The sequence below is a fragment of the Choloepus didactylus genome, chromosome 15 (genome assembly GCF_015220235.1).
Source record: "Choloepus didactylus isolate mChoDid1 chromosome 15, mChoDid1.pri, whole genome shotgun sequence".
Classification (NCBI taxonomy): Eukaryota; Metazoa; Chordata; class Mammalia; order Pilosa; family Megalonychidae; genus Choloepus; species Choloepus didactylus.
Genome location: NC_051321.1, coordinates 13,914,943 through 13,932,238, shown reverse-complemented (window position 1 = coordinate 13,932,238; position 17,296 = coordinate 13,914,943). Strand labels below are relative to the sequence as shown.

The 17,296-nt window shown below is 47.0% G+C and overlaps 1 protein-coding gene and 1 long non-coding RNA gene across 2 annotated transcripts in view; both read right to left on the bottom strand.

The window, feature by feature from the left end:
* RGS10 (regulator of G protein signaling 10) overlaps positions 1 to 17,296 on the bottom strand; it is a 37,178-nt gene that overhangs the window by 13,506 nt on the left and 6,376 nt on the right. Inside the window, exons 2-4 of the mRNA XM_037805246.1 lie at positions 12,429 to 12,547; positions 10,914 to 11,000; positions 2 to 145 (exon numbers count right to left, since the gene is read on the bottom strand). Coding sequence (XP_037661174.1) covers positions 2 to 145; positions 10,914 to 11,000; positions 12,429 to 12,547 — 350 coding nt within the window. The remainder of the gene's footprint in view (position 1; positions 146 to 10,913; positions 11,001 to 12,428; positions 12,548 to 17,296) is intronic.
* Positions 6,697 to 9,156, bottom strand: LOC119510835. Its single transcript, XR_005212042.1, has 2 exons — positions 9,009 to 9,156; positions 6,697 to 7,168 (listed from the first exon to the last, which is right to left on the bottom strand). It is a non-coding gene; the product is annotated as an uncharacterized LOC119510835 (long non-coding RNA).

Genomic DNA, 17,296 nt, shown 5'->3' with positions numbered 1-17,296 from the left:
CCTGGTCCTGCAGTTTCTGGAACATCAGAGGGTGTGGCTCTTCCAGGATCTTTTCATTTAGCCGGGACTGCCCCTCGACGTTGACTTGAGAAGAGGCCTTACTGGACAGGAAGGTCCCGTAGATCTCCTTCGCCTTCTCCTGCATCTGGAGGAGACACGGGTGCCTTCGTGTTATCTGTGGGAGCAGCCCGACCAGGAGCCCAGCTCCCCACTCCGGCCTGGGGGTTCCTGCTGCTGCCCCCAGCCGAGCTCTGAGGACCTCAACCTCAACCGCCTCCCTCCCCTCTCACGGCCCAGAGGCCGCTTCTCCTGTAACAATGTCTCTATACTATCCATTCAGAAAGGACAACAGAGAGAACACTGCCCAGAATGAGTGTCCACAGCCATCCTGTGAATTTTCCAAACTAAGGACCTGAAGGAACATTATTCATCCATGAAAAGGAAGTTCTGATCCATGCGTCCTAAGTGAGAGAAGCCAGACCTGAAGGCTACCAATTGTACGATTCCATCCACATGAAATGTCCAGAATAGGCAAATCCGTAGAGACCGACAGCAGGTTTGTGGTTTCCAGGGCTGAGGGTTGGGGGAAGGGGCAGTGACTGCCTCATGGGCACAGCGTGTCCATCTGGGGCGATGAAGAAGTTCTGGAACTAGACGGTGCTGAAGGTTGCAGAGCATCGGGAATGTACTGAATGCCACGGAACTGATACTTTAAAATGGCTAAAATGGTAAATTTTACATTATATACCTTTTACTACAATAAGGAAAAAAAATTGAACCTATGCACACACATCTCTCACACTTATGAAGCACTTATTGTGCTCCAGACACCTGCTGGGAGCTGGACAGTCATGGCTCACCCTACATCCTCTGCACACCTGCCAGCTGGACCCTGTGATCATCCTTTTCCTGAGGAGGATGGGAGGCCAGAGAGATGTGGCTGATTCAAGGGGCCTGCAGTGGGCCTTAGGACCACTTGGTTCCAAAGCCTTGAGTTGCCAGACTCAGTTCCACACATGCGAGACACGAGAGCCTCCCCAGGTCACATGATCTGCCAGCCTTCCAGGCAGCACGTTCTTTTCGGGTGATGAGATACTGAATGTGAGTGCAGGAAAGAACTCACCGCCCACCCTGAAACCCCAGCGCAGTCCTGCTGGGAAGCATGAGTCCTGAGAAGGCACCAGCCTTAAACATCTCCCAAACAGAGTTGAAAAAGATGAGCACACAGCTGCCCTCCTGTTCTACCCAAACCAGCTGTGGCTGGCACAGAGACCCTCTTGGATCAGGAGCTGGAACTTCATGGTTAACTGTTTCCTTTTAAAAACAAGATGCCTTCTCCTGGAGTTCTATTTTCCTTTAGAGGAAGAAGACTTCCTGTGCACTTATCTCGCTGGTCCCTAAGATGGGAGCTGTCCCTCTAAATGTCAGGGCCTGAAGTATGGCCTTACTCTACAGGGGAATGCAGAGGGTAAAACCCTCAGAAATATGGCAATGATTCATAGCAAGAAGTGAGGGGGCTTAGCAGGGTCTGGAAGATGCCACTGCCTCCAGGCAGCCCACCCGGGTCTATGCCACACAGCTAGGCATAGGAAATCTCAGGCTCTGAAGACCTTCTGACCTTATGGAAACTGCCAGAAGCCTTCAATAACTGGAGCTTGAAAGCAGGAGAAATTTAGTCCTTTAGGTTTTTTTTGGTTCCAGGGACTAATTGACAAAAGACCCCATGAGCCCCAGACCTGACTGTCTCCCGTCCCCCAAGAAAGAAAACCTTGCTAATACTTGCAAAAAGCCTGCCCAGGTGGTGATGACGCCCAAGGCGTGTCTGTTCTTTGTTGACTATCAATGGGATCAATCGATGCCACACTCAAAGACACACACAGCCTCTGAAGGTAAACATGCCTAGGCCAGGTGACAAGTCCAGGAGCTTCAGGGCGGCCCAGGTGGGTGGCTCCTTCGGACTCTCATCTCACAAAGACCCACCTGCTCCATGAAGCTGTGCACCTCACTCCCAGCCCTTACACCCCACTCCCCACTCCCCATTCTGTCAGGAAGGAACATTTTGGAAACTTCATAAAAGCAGAGGTTCATCAGGTAAGGCTGGCAAACACCATGCAGAGCTTTGGAGGCAGGAATCACTTAAGGCCTCCCTTCTCCTTGAACATCTACGCAAACACACACACACACACACATCTTGACCAGGTGAATCCGGGCTATCTTGGGTGGCTCTGAAAAGGAGAAGTCCAATGAGCAGCTTGAGGCTTAGAGAAGGAGGGGGACAGGGCCAGAAGGAGAGGAAGTGACTATCCTAGAAGCCTCCAGGTCTTCTGGCCTCGCTGTCAGCCCCCAGCTGCCTCTCCTGAGTGCCTGAGAACAAGCAGCGTGGGGAAACCCTGAAGCCCAGAGTCCCCGTCACCCCCGGGACAGACCACTGTCGCCGTGCAGCCCCTCCCAGCCCTGGGGGCGCTTCCAGCAGCCATGCAGCTTATCTGGGCTGGGATAGGAAGTGTGACTGAAGAGGGAAACCCTGAGACTGCCGACCACAAGCCGGTCACGGGAAAGCCTGGTGCCCAGGCTGGGGACACGCAGTGAAAAAGAAGAACCGATCTGTGAAGTTATTTCGGTAGATTTTCCAGAGCTTTGTTAACCCTTTTCTAGCTACTGTCAGGGAGGAGCAAAACCCCACCCACTGGCGGAGTTACCCAGGTCACCATTCGGGTCTGGGACCTAGAAGGACCGCTGTCTCCCCTTCTCTGGGTCTTGCAGACTTGCCCAGCCTCAGCCCAGGACTGGAATGTGAATCGTGTCTGCTCCTGCCCCCAGAAGGTTCTGGAAAAGGACTCGCCTGGGTCTGTGCAATGACTTTTAGTCCCTGCCATCAACTCAGGGACACTGTGGAGCATTTCGTGCCCAGATGAGTTCCTCCCAGAAACCCCACACATCTGAGGCCTTTTTCTGGGCAGGCGACACCTCAGCCACATGAATGTCCTGCAAGCAGTCAGCGGCTGGAGCCCTGCTCTCAATCAGTGCGCGCTCAGGAGAAGCCAGTTCACCTAAACATCAGCCCCAGAAACATGGCTTGGCTACGGGGAACAGCAAGGTAACTAGCAGTCCAAAGCTCCGAAGAGCCTGGCTCTGCACTTTCCCCCAATAAACAGGGCTAAGCTTTTCCCACTGGGGAAATAAAACAAAACCTTTTAGTCCACATCCTCCCTGAGCTAATGGCCTCCCCTCCCCCAATTTCTTATTGACACATCTCAAAAGAAAAGTGTGCACTTTGTGTCTCCATTTCCTCCCTCTTATTCACCCCCAATCCGCTCAGTGGGGCTCCCGCCGGCCACGCAGCTCAGTCACTCTCACCTGCTCATTAATGTCCTCCCTCCATGTTGCTGGGTCCTGCAGGCGTTTTCTGGGGCTCTCTCTGGCACCGGGTCCTGCTCACCACTCCTGCCCTCTGCCTCCTACCCACTCCCTCCACTGCAAGAGCCCTGATCCCCTATGATTCTCCCACATCACCTGTTCCTGCCTCCTTTACCCTCCGTCCACTCCTAAATGCTGGGGTTCCCAGGGTCCTGCTCTTGGCTGGCTGCTCTTCCAACTCCAGGCTCTCCCAAGATCTCAGTCCAGCCCTCTCCCGCAAGCCACTGAGCCATGTAGCTAACTGATTTCCAGAAATGTGCCACAGGCCCCTCAAATGTCACACGAGGAGTGAACAGCCCCTCTTCACCAGGGGTCCTGCCCTCTCTACCCTGTCCCCACATCCACCAGTCTTCGATTTCTGCTGACATATTTGCCTCCTAAACATCTTCTCCCATCAGCCCACAGCTCTCCATTCCCGTCACTGTGCCCAGAGATGGACAACGAGAGAGGATCCAGAAGAAAAGTAAAGGATTAACCCACTAACTTTACTAATATCTATTCCAGAAAGAGAATGAGACAGAGAAAATGAGGAAAAGAAAACATCAAATAAATGATTCAAGAATATTTCCGAGAACCGGTTCGCTGGCTCAGGAATGGAAAGCAGATGTTGAAACAGCATAGGATTCAGCAGAGAGCAAGGACAAAGCCAAGCACCTGCAAGTCGGGGGAGGGGGTGCCAGGAAGGAACGGGCCTGCTTCCCCAGCCGCCAGCCAGGCTCTCGGGGGCCTCCGGTAGCCCAGCAGGAAGGGCTGTGGAGGGCGACAGAAAGAAGAAGTGAGACCCCAGGTCCTTGGCCCTCCCCGGGGAAGTCTGGTTGTCCCCGTCCCCCCAACTCCCGAGACTGGAGTTTCGTCCCCTAGAGAAACTGCTTCAGGAGGCCCCAGGACAGAGGCAGGAAGCAGAGCAAGGATGAGGTGCCAAACTGAATAGAGGGGCTTCAGGGAAATTCTGCACACAGAGCCCCCAGCAAACTTCTCCCAACCCACTTCTAGAAGGGCATCGGCAGAGAATGGAGGCCTCTTGTCTGGAGAAAACCAAGAACAGAAGCAGAACTAATTCAATAGAAGGAACCAAGGATCAAGTTGAAATCTGCAAAAGAAAAGTAGGAACCAAAAGTCAAAGAGGTGAAAAACAAGGGGCAAAAAAAGACAATATTAAAGGCTCAGTCCAAGGGGGACCATCATTGGAAAAGAGATCAGAGAAATCAGAAAGAAAGAAGTTACCAAAACTTAAACGTCTGTAATAATAATAATAATGTAAGAACATTTTCTAGAATTAAAAATTTCCAGGTTAAATGGAACAATGGAACAATGTCTTCAGAATTTCAAGTAAACATTACCGTCAACCCGGAATTCTATGCTCCATCAGATTATCGATGAAGTAGGGGAATAGGAAAAAAACATTTTTTTTTCTACTGGCCACGACCCCTTTCTCAGCAAGCCACCGCTGACTGTGTTCCACCAAAATGAGGGATGAGTTGGGATCAAGGAAGACTTGGACCCAGGAGCAGGAAGGGGGGCCCAGGGACTGCCCAGATGGGGGCAAAGAAAGACCAGATTGTGCGTGCAGCACAGCAGGAGAGATAGCAACTGGGCAGGTGGGAGGAGGGGGCCAGGGGACTCCAGCAGGAGCATCCCGGGGGGACAGAGGACTACGGAGATTATCTAACAGGCCTGTGCCCCTGCAACACTGAACTGAAAGGCATTTTAAAGGGCATGCTAGAGTGTGCAAAAATAGGAAAAGCAAAAAATGGTCCAAGCAGGAAAATGTAATTGTAGCAACCTCTTTGGCTCAGCAGTAAACAATGTATAAGAAGTCCTAATAGTGAAAACATAGTAGCCAGGGCGGGTAGGTAAGCTGAACTTCAGCTGTAACAGGAAAGACTCAGTCGACAACCTCTAAAAGTGAGTGCGCTGGGTTGAACAGGGACCCCCGAAATTCACTTCCACCTTATCAAGCTCATTACTGCAAAGGAGTAATGTGGCCTCCTCAGAATGTGGCCTTATTTGGAAATAGAGTCTTTGCAGATGGAATCAAGTTAAGATGAGGTCACACTGGTTTAGAGTGGACCCTAAATCCATTATGACTGGGGTCCTGATAAGAAGAGGGAAATTTAGACAGAGAGACATAGACACAGAGGGAAGACGGCTAGCTGCAGCGGAGGTGCACGGTGGAGGTACGCGGCCACAAGCCAAGGAACGCCGGGGGCCACCAGAGGTCAGAAGAAGCCAGGAAGGATCTTCCCTGGAGCCTTCGGAAGGAGCAGGCCCTGCCGACAGCCTGACTTTGTACTTCTGGCCTCCAGAACTGGGAGAGAATAAATTCCTGTTGTTTTAAGCCAATCAGTTTGTGGTTATTTGTACAACAGCCCCAGGAAACTAACACAGCGATGCAGCGAGCTGTAGCAGTCCATACACTTTGTTTAGAAATGTGGCATTGACTAGCAGGAGACATAGCTGAAGATGCTAACGGAGCTGAGACAGACTCTGTGGATCCAACCCCGAACCTGCACGTGCTCATCTTTACCTTAACCACCCTGTGTCCCTGTGTGTAATAATAACGCCCACCATACAGGTTTGTTGAGGATTAAATACGACAATTCAAGTAAAAGAATGGTGCCTAGGACAAAATAAGCATAAATAAAGGTCCCCTACTGGCACTGTTATTGTGATTACTTGGTGTCTTTAAAGTTTTCTTTCCCAAACTCAGAAAGGGGATCCAAGTCATTCTAAGGAGCAAAAACCACTTGCATAAATGTCAATTTTGCAAATGACATGAGACCATCTGAGAAAAAAATATTGTTCATGTACTTTTCCACATGTGTGTTGCATTTCTCAACTTTAAAAAAAAGGGTTTTAAAAAAAGAAAGAAAACCCAAAAGATGGCATGCTATATCATTCCATTTATATAACATCTCTGAATAGATAAAATTTTAGAAATGGACTGGATTACTGGTTTTCAGGGGTTAGGGACAGGGGAATGGGGTGGGAGGAGGGAGAGAAGGAAGACGGTGATGGGGAGTCTCCTCGTGGATGACGAAACTGTGCTGTGTCTGGATGTGATAAAATCTGAGAGAATTACACACACACACACACACATACAAGAAAAACTAGGGATATATGAACAAGATGGGTAGATTGTACCAATGGCAATATCCTGGTTGTACTATAGTTTTGCAAGATGTTACCATTTGGGGAAGCTGGTAAAGGGTATTCCAGATTTCTCTGTATTCTTTCTTACAAATTCATGTAAATCTATGATTACATAAAAATTAGAGGTTTAAAAAAGAAGCTGCTGGGGCTTTATTAACACACTGACTTAAGAAATGTGAGCCCCCTTCAGCCCCCAGTGTAGCCCACTCCCCAGCACCAATCACAGCAGGGGGGTCCTCCTAGAGACGTCCACAAATGGGACAGAACCCACGAGCTTCCGGCTTCCAGCCCTGTCCTTCATCTTACAGATCAGGGAACAGAGACCCCAGCCCTCCAAGGCTGGGCCCGAGACCACACCCTCAGCCGTGGAGCCGCCTCTTCCTGGCTGAGTCCATGTTGAAAAGCAGCCTGTGAAGATCTCAGGCCCCAGGCGAAGGTCGGAAAGACCCAGCCCAGACCGACGACAAGGCTCCCCCCCAGCCAGGAAGAGGGATTCGGGGGGTGCTGAGGGGTGAAAGGTTAGCTCCTCTTACTCCATACACTTGTGACGAGAACGCACTTCTCATAAGGAACTGTATCACTTCTGTATTTCTATACACTTAAAAAAAACAAAGAAGATGGTGTTTTACCCTTTTAGGAAGACCTTTCAAATAAGAACATCAAATACTCTAAAAACAGATCCAGTTCTGAGATCAAGTTTTAGTGTTGAACAAAATATATAAGAATAACAACTAACATAGCCACCCCACCCCCCTCCAATAACTAGGTAAACTCTAAAACACTATAAAATGCAAGGTGCTAATATATTTAATATATTTAAAATACTGGTGTGAGTCACTCTCAGAGCGATGGGTATTAGAAACCTGGGACCACCCCCTCCACGACCCCCACTTCCCTAACCCAGCACCCCCTACCAAGCCATATCCCTATCAGTCCCTACACACAATCAACAGGCTCAACAGAAGGTGCCGATTAAATGAATAATTAAATCAACTCAGGTATAGCCAAGAATGAATCCCCTCTTGGACTTTTTCCAAGGTTTTATAAGACATAAGTGCTGCTCTGTTTTAGAAAACAGCTATCTCACGTGCTAACTCATGGGGAAGAGGCACTCTATAAGGAAATGTTAAACCATAAAGAAACCGCAAAGGGAGAACACTGCCCTGAAAGTGAAAGCTGACAGCGCAATATGGACACCTGGCAAGAACGACCACCGCAGGATCTCCGGGGGCGGGGGGGGGGAGGTTGTCACCCTCCAACTTCCTAAGTCCCCAACAACCTGCCATAAATGTGGAGAGTCAAGACCCTCTCAAACCAAGGAGCTGCTTTCCCGCCTGCCAGGGGCCAAGGGCACAGCGGGCCGGACACTGGCGCCTCTGGGAGGAAAAGCTCTAACAGAGGGGAAGGCACATCACCTCCCAGCTCCGCCAGGTGAGGGAGGTGGCAGGGAGCTGGCACACGCCAGTGGATGTCTGCCCTCCACAGCCCGAGCGAAGAACAAATTCATTTTAAAAGAGGGGCTGGCGTGCCCCGCGTGCCCGGCGCCACACGAGGCTCTCGGGCTGCGGTGGGAATGAGGCAGACAGAAGTCCCTGACCTTATGGAGCCTCTGTGAGAGAGGGAAAGACAGTACAGAAGAAAGCAAGCAATTATACAGGCAGAGACCTGGGCTTGAGGACTAGCTTAGCCCTCAGCCCCCAGCGTGCCGGGCAGCCCTGGGTGAGCTGCACAGCATCTCCAGGTCACAGTCTGCACCTGTATGATGGGAGGCTCGGCGCAATGCCCCAGGCTGAGCTGTCACCAGGCTGTACCCAGGGGCGGTCACAGATGCTCCCACCCTCACTCTACCACCTGCCTTCCCAGGCAGCGGAGGGTACGGGAGGCGTTCACAGCACAGGCCTAGGGATGCAAACCTTCACGGGGTCCTATGCAGGGGTTGGCAGGAGTAGGGGGGAGCAGGGGCCGCCGAGAGGGCTGCCGGGCTCTGGAAGCTCTCCCTGAGGGACCTGGATGGGACAGTGCAGCCTGATCCCACCTGCCCACCCGAAAGGCTGGGGAAGCAAATCTTTAGGCTTTAAACCCACCCCACCCCCACCAACACACACCCCATTAAAGTCCAGTGGTGGCTTTCCTGGGCCCTGGCCTGAGGCCCCTCCTCACATCAGCACCCAGGTTCTCCAGGGGTGCCTCTCCCACCTCTAGTCCCAACCAGAGCCAGCCTCCCCTTGGAACGTGACCCTCCAGCTCTCCGGTCTTCCTTCAGTTCTTTCCAGCCTTCCCATGTGCTGTTCCCTCCTCCAGGAACAGTCTTCTCCACCTCAATCCTTCTTCGGGTCTCAGCTTAAAAGTCACTTCCCCTGGAGGCCTACCTCCTGACCACCCACTGAGAATGCTCCCAGGGGACCCGCACTTCCCATTTTTATACTCAACACACTTACAAAGACTCGTCTTCCTCTCCAAATGCAAGTTCCCTAAAGACAGTCCACACTCTTGCCCCTTTGGGGCTCTCCAGTGCTTCCCCACTGCCTGACACTGAGGCACGCCATCAGGGTTTGGAGAATTTAGCTGAACTGAAGAACGCGCCAGTCTGGTGTGCAAGGAAAAGGCATGTGTGGCCTCAGCAGGGCTGGTTCAAGTCCCACTTCCTTTCCCTGGTCTAACATCCTATCTGCACCATGTGGGGGGTGGGCTGGCCACCCTCTGGCCCCTCCCCTCTTTCAGACTCAAAGAACAAAGCCCATAAATGAATATCTGCTTGCCTGCTTGACTCCGCACTTGGGTTTTAGAGTGAGGCTGGATGAATCAGCAGCACAGCCCCGCAGCTGTCCTTGGGGTCCCTGGGCCTGTGCTGGGTGCTGAGGACAAAGGAGAACAAGGAACGCTCCTGCCTTCTCAGCCCACCTCCCTGCTGTCCAAGGCACATCCTCCCACCTCCTCTCTCACTTTCCCCCGAGGCCACTGAAACCCAGGAGGCTCGGGCCAAGGCCATCCTGGGGAGAGAAGGAGCCAGAAGGAAGCAAAAGCCTAGTGCCACAGCATATGATGGCTTTCTAGGCCAACCTGGGAAATTCAGGCTAAAAGGAACCCATCTTAGAATCCTTCTTTGCCACCTGCTCCATCCTGAGAGAAGCATGTCTGGGCCCTGAAGAGCCTTAGAATAAACTGATGATGTACATTTTCCAAGCTGTTGCCTGCAAACATTTCATGGCCGCTGGCCCCATGGATTCCAGCTTTTGGAGGCAACAGACGGAGACTCAAAAGCTGGCAGCCTGCAGGCCACATCTGCCCATGGATATGCTTTGCTTGGCAGGCAAGGTTTAAAAAAAAAAAAAGAAAAAAAATTAGTTCCAACATTTAAAATCTGACGGCTTCCCATAAGGATTCAAAAGGCCAGCTTCTCTGGATAAACAGGCAGCACTGGGCTGAAGATGGGAGAAAACCTCTTAGGAAGAAGGGCCCCTCGGGGTCCCAGGGGGGTGAGGATGGACAGGTGTGGACGGGAGATGGATGGGAGATTCCCATCAGTGACCTGGTAGAGACAGAATTCACAACGGGAAAAGCCCAGGCAGCCACGCACCCCAAAGTATTTACTGCCAACTCGGCCAAACAACCAGCCCCCTCACAGCCCTAGTCCCCACCACTCCCTACAGCCTCACCCCAGAAGCCTCACTCATTCACATGCATTACCTGTAGGTGTTTAGCCAGCAGCACCATGGAAATACACAAGTGCAGGCCTTATGTGAACACACTCGACCCGCAGGCCTCCTTCCCCTTAATTCCATCCACACCCACCCCCTTCACCCAGCCTTCAATGACGGAAAATCCAGCTGACACCAGGAGTTAAAGGCTACCTCCCTGCAAAAAGCATGGAACCAAAACAGTCAAAAACTTTCTATCGAGTGCCTGCCCACTCTGGGGTGTTTTGTAAAGGTATATTGAATACCTGAAAATCTATCTGACCTGCATTTTATCGCTATGTATCTGTTTGTCGTTTCACTACAGCCATACAAAATGCCAACGTGTCAAACTGAGTGAAACAGCCTCATAACTTATTCATGTAGAAAAAAAATCACACAGAATAACAAACTCTAAATGACCCAAATTGTTATTTTTACTTTAAATATTTGTCCATCTGAACAGCTCCATTTAAAAATGTACTAACACACTTCTAAAATATTACTATTTGATCGACAAAGATACATAACCTAAAGCTTACCCCCCCCAATATCCAATATGAATTAGGTGTCTTTCAGCAATTTTAAAATCTATTGGAAAGGCAGCTGTAACTTTATAAGGGGAGAAGAAAATTGTCAAGCAAGTGATTACAGCGTTGAAAAAAATACCTGTTTCTTATCTTGTGTTTTCTTAAAATCTTCACATGCTAGCCAAAACAAAACATTTTCTTCACTGAATTCCTTTTTTAAAAACTCCTGTGGATAAAAAGAAAAAAAAAATCATATAACAGTATTCTACCTTTTAAAAATATAAAACAAAACAAAAAAAATGCATTCCCCTCTAAGGTTGATTTGTCAAAAGTCAAGAAATGAGCATGGTTCATTTATCCTTCAAAGCCCCCACTTTGAAAAACCAGATGTATGTTTAAAGTTAAAGCTACAATTTCATAAGCATTTGAACTTAATGGTTTTGACATTGTAAGGAAGAGCAAAAATGAAGCAAAAAATCTACTTGCAATTCTAGCTGACAATAAATTACCAAAAAGTAAATCAGAGTGGAAGATATGTTAGTTCCTTCCAGACAGCGTTTAAACAAAGTAACATTCCTCTAACATCAGGCCTGCTTTTTTTTTTTTTTTTAAACAGAAGAAAAGAAAACACAGTGAGCATGTCTAAAAACGCCATGATTAAAACGATTTTAAGCTGGAAGTGTGTTTTCTTTTGGCAAGGACCAATAGTAGAAGGTTTGTACCGCCTCACCCAAGGCTTAAATTAAGACAGAAGTTGGTGGGACTTGGGCAGATACAAGGCAATCTCGAAATTCACATGTGGTCCCCCTAAGGGGGTCCTGTTGGCCCGTAGGTGACCCCCAGACAGCACTGATGCAGCCCATCCAGCAGCAAGCCCCCCTGAGTTCCCCTTCACCAAGTTCACTTTGAAACTGTTGTCCAGTCTCTCTCCTTCAATAATGTCATCCTGAGAATCCCAAGGCACAAGAGAACAACCTTCCTATCCGAGAAACCAGAGTACCCTCCCAGGCGTCACAGAGCTGGAAATTCCTCGTACAAACAGACTCCACCAATGAACAGGGAACCTTCTCCCCACCCCCTCCCACCCCCTTCCATCTGCCTACGCAGAAACTGGAAACAGACTGTGCTTGCCCCTCCGCACTGGCCCATGGGAGGGACAGCTGGGAAGTTCTTATTCTCATAGTGGACTGACAGTATTAAAAACTGGCCTGAAAACTTACGACACTATTATAAGGAGTTAATAACAGAGGGGTACATGGGGAAAAATGTACCTCTTGCAAACTATGGACTATAGTTAACAGTAATATTTTAATACTCTTTCATCAACAGTAACAAATGTACCACACCAATACTATGAGTCAATAATAGGAGGGGATAAGAGGTATGGGAGGATTTGGGTTTTCTTTTTTACTTTTATTTCTTCTCTGGAGCAATGAAAATGTTCTAAAATTGATCACGGGGATGTATGCACAACTATGTGATGATGCTGTGAACCAGTGGTTGTATATTTCAGATGGGTTGTATGGTGTGTGAATATCTCTCAATAAAATTGCATTAAAAAAAAAAAAAAAAAACTGGCCTGAGTTTTCCCCTACTTGCATCTAAACCTCTTCACCTATTGCATCCATCCCGATCAACAATGAAAATGGCAAACCCTAAATCTTTTCACGCCTTCCGGGTCTTCAAGCAGATTCTCCAAGGAGGCTGCCCACTTGGCTGTGCTTTTGAGATGCGGATGGCTGCTGCTGGAGCTCCCATCACTGTCGTGGAGGTCTACAAAACACAGTTCAAATGGGGACAACAATTAATTGGAAAATAGGACGGGATGGGGGATGGGATGTTTTAGGTGTTCTTTTTGACTTTTTCTTTTTCTTTTTTTTTGGAGTAATGAAAATGTTCAAATATCAATTGTGGTGATGAAGCACAACTGTATGATGGTACTGTGAACAAATGATTGTATACTGTGGATGATCGCACGGTATGTTAATATATCTCAACAAAACCGAATTTAACAAAAAAATTCAGACTGTCTATGTGGCCCAAAGGTACTGCCATTTTTTAAAAATCTGCACATAATCATCAACCCCCTCCCATGGAAACTCAACTCAAGAGCAACTCTTTCCCAGGTGCTCCCATCACACTCTGCTCACAGTCTCATAATTAAGTGGCTGTGTTGGAACTGTTTGCACGAGCGACTGCCACTAGTCTGAAAGCTCCTGGACATTTCCATTCTGTTTCTCCAGTGCTTAGCTCACTGCCTGACACGCAAATAAAAGTGTCAAGCAGGACCAGGACTAGGGTGCGGTGAGTGAGGCTTTCACTGCAGGTGCAAAATTTAAGAAGGCTGCCAAAAAGTTCAGCCATCAAGACAAGTGGTATTTTCATGCAATATTTTAAAATAGTGAAACTAATTAAAAAAAAAAAAATCCACAACGAACAAAATACCAAAAAGATGGGATCAGTATAATTGATTTTTCCTATTGCCTCAGGCTTGGTGTCACAGTGGAACTTATCTGTCTTTATTTAAATTTTGATATTTTGTTCAAGGATGCTTTTGCATTAATTTTTAATATATTTATTTTAAAAATATTTAATATTTTTTATATTTAAATATTGTTTTGTTTTTCTTAGTTTAAATATTTAACATTTTAAATATTTTCATTTGATCTAATTTTAAAATGCCTTAAGGTATTGCATTACATATCATTTATCTTGATGACTGAGCTTTTGGGCACCCCCTTAAGTTTTGCACCCTGGTGTGCAGAGTGCCTCATTCGCCTCACCCCAGTCCCGGCCCTGGAGTGCAGTGTCAAATGAATGATGACTCTGCATCTGTACATCTTCAGCTGCACTCCCTCACTCAGGATGCTTAAAAAGCCTCCTGACTAAAGAAAAGGGGAAAGGGACCTCCAATTGACACCCTTTGGCTACTTGCCTGAGGTTAACATGCCTCCTTCTACAGAGCATGCTTCCTTCCTGGAGTCAAGTGAAAAACCAGGAAATGTCACTTTGGATGGGTCCAGGTTCAAAACCCAGTATAGCCAATTTGAACTGCGTGACCTTGGGCAAAATTCTTCTGTAGAAAATGATGACTTCCCCTTAGGTTATCCTAAGTATTAAAAGAGGAAGCACATTGGACACCAACCAGAGTGTTTGGCTCCTAGGAGACCCTCAAGGAATGTCAGCTCCTTTCTCCCTTTCTTTAAAATAATGAGCCATCCAGTTTACTATTCTTATAGCAAATACTTTTTTTCCCCATTGACTTTTCTCTTTCAAAGCTAGAGTCATATCAAGAAAAGGATAGGAGAAAATAAACTTTTAATTAAGTAATTAGCAAAGTAAATTATTTTACAAAGATAAATGGAAAAAAAAGTCTTATTAATTGTTGCAAATAGCTAGGGTCATACAACTTAAAATGTTTTTGGAAAAACTTTGTAGCAGAACACAGTGGACTTAATAGAAATTCAACTTCTGTGATGTCTTCTCTGATGTTCTATTGGGGGTCAACATGCATGTAAATCTCTTAAATGGCTGAGAAGCTTCCTCCCAGCACCAGAGAAAATTACCTGGATTTTCAACATTCACTGGCTGACTTGGGTTAAATGAAGCAGAAGCCAAAAATCCAGTGGAGGCTGTGCTTCAACACGCACTGGTCATGGGCAACAAAAGAGAATGACTTGGGACAAAGGGGTCCTCTAAGAGAAGCATACTCATTAGAATACATCACCAAATGGACCTGACACTTCTCTAAGGTGAATCTTGGTTTCGTGGTTATGAAATTAGTGCAGTTTCTTCCCCATGAAGTATATATCAAATTAAAAGATCATTATCAGACAAAATGTCTGCAACAGAGTTCATTCTGCCAAGCATTTCACTAATTTCTCTTCTGTTCTGTACACAGAGAATATGGTTTGACAGTTTACTCCATTTCCCTAGCAGATCTTCTCTTAAGTAAATAAATACAGACACAACGTTCGTGTTCCAGGAACAATCTTAAGCAGCCGCACATTTCTCTTGCTATTGCAGAACTACTTTGGCCATAAGTATTTAACCTTGGTCTGAAATGACTCCAAAACTCTTGACATTCTTTTCAATGATAAACCAAACCACAGTTGGGTTTTTACTGCCACACTGCCGTGCAAATAAATACATGCGGTGGAGTCCCATTTAGCCAGCCACGTGTTCTGGTTAACCAGAGCTTCCGGTTAACTGAGAGTTAAGATAGCTGGCTGGCCCCACCGGTAGATAACTGCTAGCCCCATCCCTCCCTTCATTTCACACTCTTCATCTTTTTTGTACATTAGGTGGCTGAGCCAGCTTTCATCTGCACACAAAGTTACACAGCTATGAAATAAGTGAACTCTGCTAAGTTGGCGCAGCCCCCTTATTTGAAAGACTGGGAGATAAAGGCCCAAGGGGAGAGGTGACCTGCCTAAAATGACCCAGCCAAGGAACCACTGGGATGGAACCAGTGAGAGGGACCAATGCGCGAGGGCAGCCGTCTCCACTGGGACCACCTCCCTGGAACCCCAGGGCCTCTCGGAACATGAGAGTTGGAGAACCAGTGGGCCCTTCGATTCAATTCTCTCCCGGGCTACCGTCTCCCTTCCAGCAAATGTAAGGAAATACACTTGCCACTGACACTGTATATGAGAGACCATGATATTTCCAGGGGTGGCTCAGAAAATACACCAAGACACAGCTACTCCCAATAACCATGGCTTAAAAAGCAAAGTTTGGCTGCCTGGGTTTTCTGGCTTTGGTGCCCTGGATAAAGAGAAATTCCCTCTCGCCCTTTTGCCCACTTTCTGGCCCCAGCAGCCCTTCCTGTTAGAGTCTCCTACCCATGCCCTGCCTGTCAGGATTAAGGCTTTTGGCTATGATGTTGTTGTTGTTGTTGTTGCTGTTTAATCCTTCTTGTTTGGCATCCATATAGAGAAGTCTTGATGGAGCAGCATTTGCAAGCTCAGTCACTTAATGGCATCTCTCATTTCCAAGTCATTATCCCAAACTTCCAAGGAGACTGAGCAGAGGTCCGCTCCATTTGGCACTGACCTAGAGATCGCCCTTAGGGCATCTCTGCTACGCAGGGTCCCTGTTTAGGAGACTTCTGCTGTTTTCCAATGCGTGCAAGTAAGTGCTTCCGAAGCCATCTCAGTTTACATTAAATTCTATGAGTCCAGTAACATACAAGAGAAACAAATAACCTTTCTCAATAGCAAGCAGGTTCACTTCTGAACTTAAGAATAAAGTGAAGCCAAGATTCCACAGCTTCCCAACTCCTTCCCAACTCATGGAACTTGGAGTCACAAAGTTCCAATACTCTTCTTTCTTTCTTCATTGGCAAAAGTTTCCATTTAAATGTAAAAAGGTTTGGAATGCACAGGTGGAAAAAAAAGTTAATCATGTTTTTCTAGCAGCTTTAAGATCTCTCAGGCTAGTAAGGAGCTGTTCGTAATAATATTTGTTTCCATTTTGTCCTGCTCTGTTTATTTTTTGTCCTTGTTTAGTTCAACTGTAAAGCTTTCACAATGAATAAAAAAAGTTTTTTTTCAACCTCCTGGACTCTTTAAAGCATTTTAGACCTTTAAATGTTTGCACGCATCATACTTATTTTTCAATAAATTTATCTTCAGATTAGTTGGTCACTAGCTAATAATAATAGTTAACATTAGAAGTTGTTTGGTAGGTAGTGGGGATGGTTTTACACATATTCATTCATTCGGCTCTCACAATAACCCTCTGATGTGGTTAATATTATCTCCACTTTACAGATGAGAAAACCAAGGTGCAGTAGCTTGAAAATGGGGAGTCATGATCCAGTCGAAGCAGTCTGGCTCCAGAACCCTTACTTGCCATTTTTATTTCTGATATCTGCTGATCTTCACACTCACAAAGTTAAGAACATGACGCTCTTGAAGAGATCGAGAAGACTGAGAAAATTGGGTAAGAGTCCAATTCCACGCCTCAAAAATGTACCATAACACTGGGTGGAATCATCTGGCAAACACCATTTACATACATTTTCCATTTACTTTTATGGGGTTCCTGGGGTTTCTGTCTTCGACGGGTGCAGGGTTGCAGCACAGAAGTCTGGTCTCTTGCAGCATATTGCGTAATGCATTATTTATAAACGCTCTGATGTCATAGCTAACAGAGACCTCCAGACACTAATTCTTTGGAAATCCATACTGCAAAGGCATCTGTTGCACTCAACAGAAATGAATGCTTACAGCATGAATTCCTCATGTTAGGCTGCAGGAAGGTCTGTGTAATAATCCTGCAGACATGATTAATTACCCCACTGTAAATAATATTCTAGCAATACCACAAAATATCCTGCCCCCTCAAAAGCAAAGAGTTAACCTACATCTTAAAAGGATCTGTCCTAAATACCCCCAAATCAAATAGCATATTAAAGACAAACTGAACATGAAAGTCCAGGAAAAGGTAGAGAGAAATGTTAAATCTAAATTCTAAAGTGGTTCAGTGCAACACACACACACACACACACACACACAT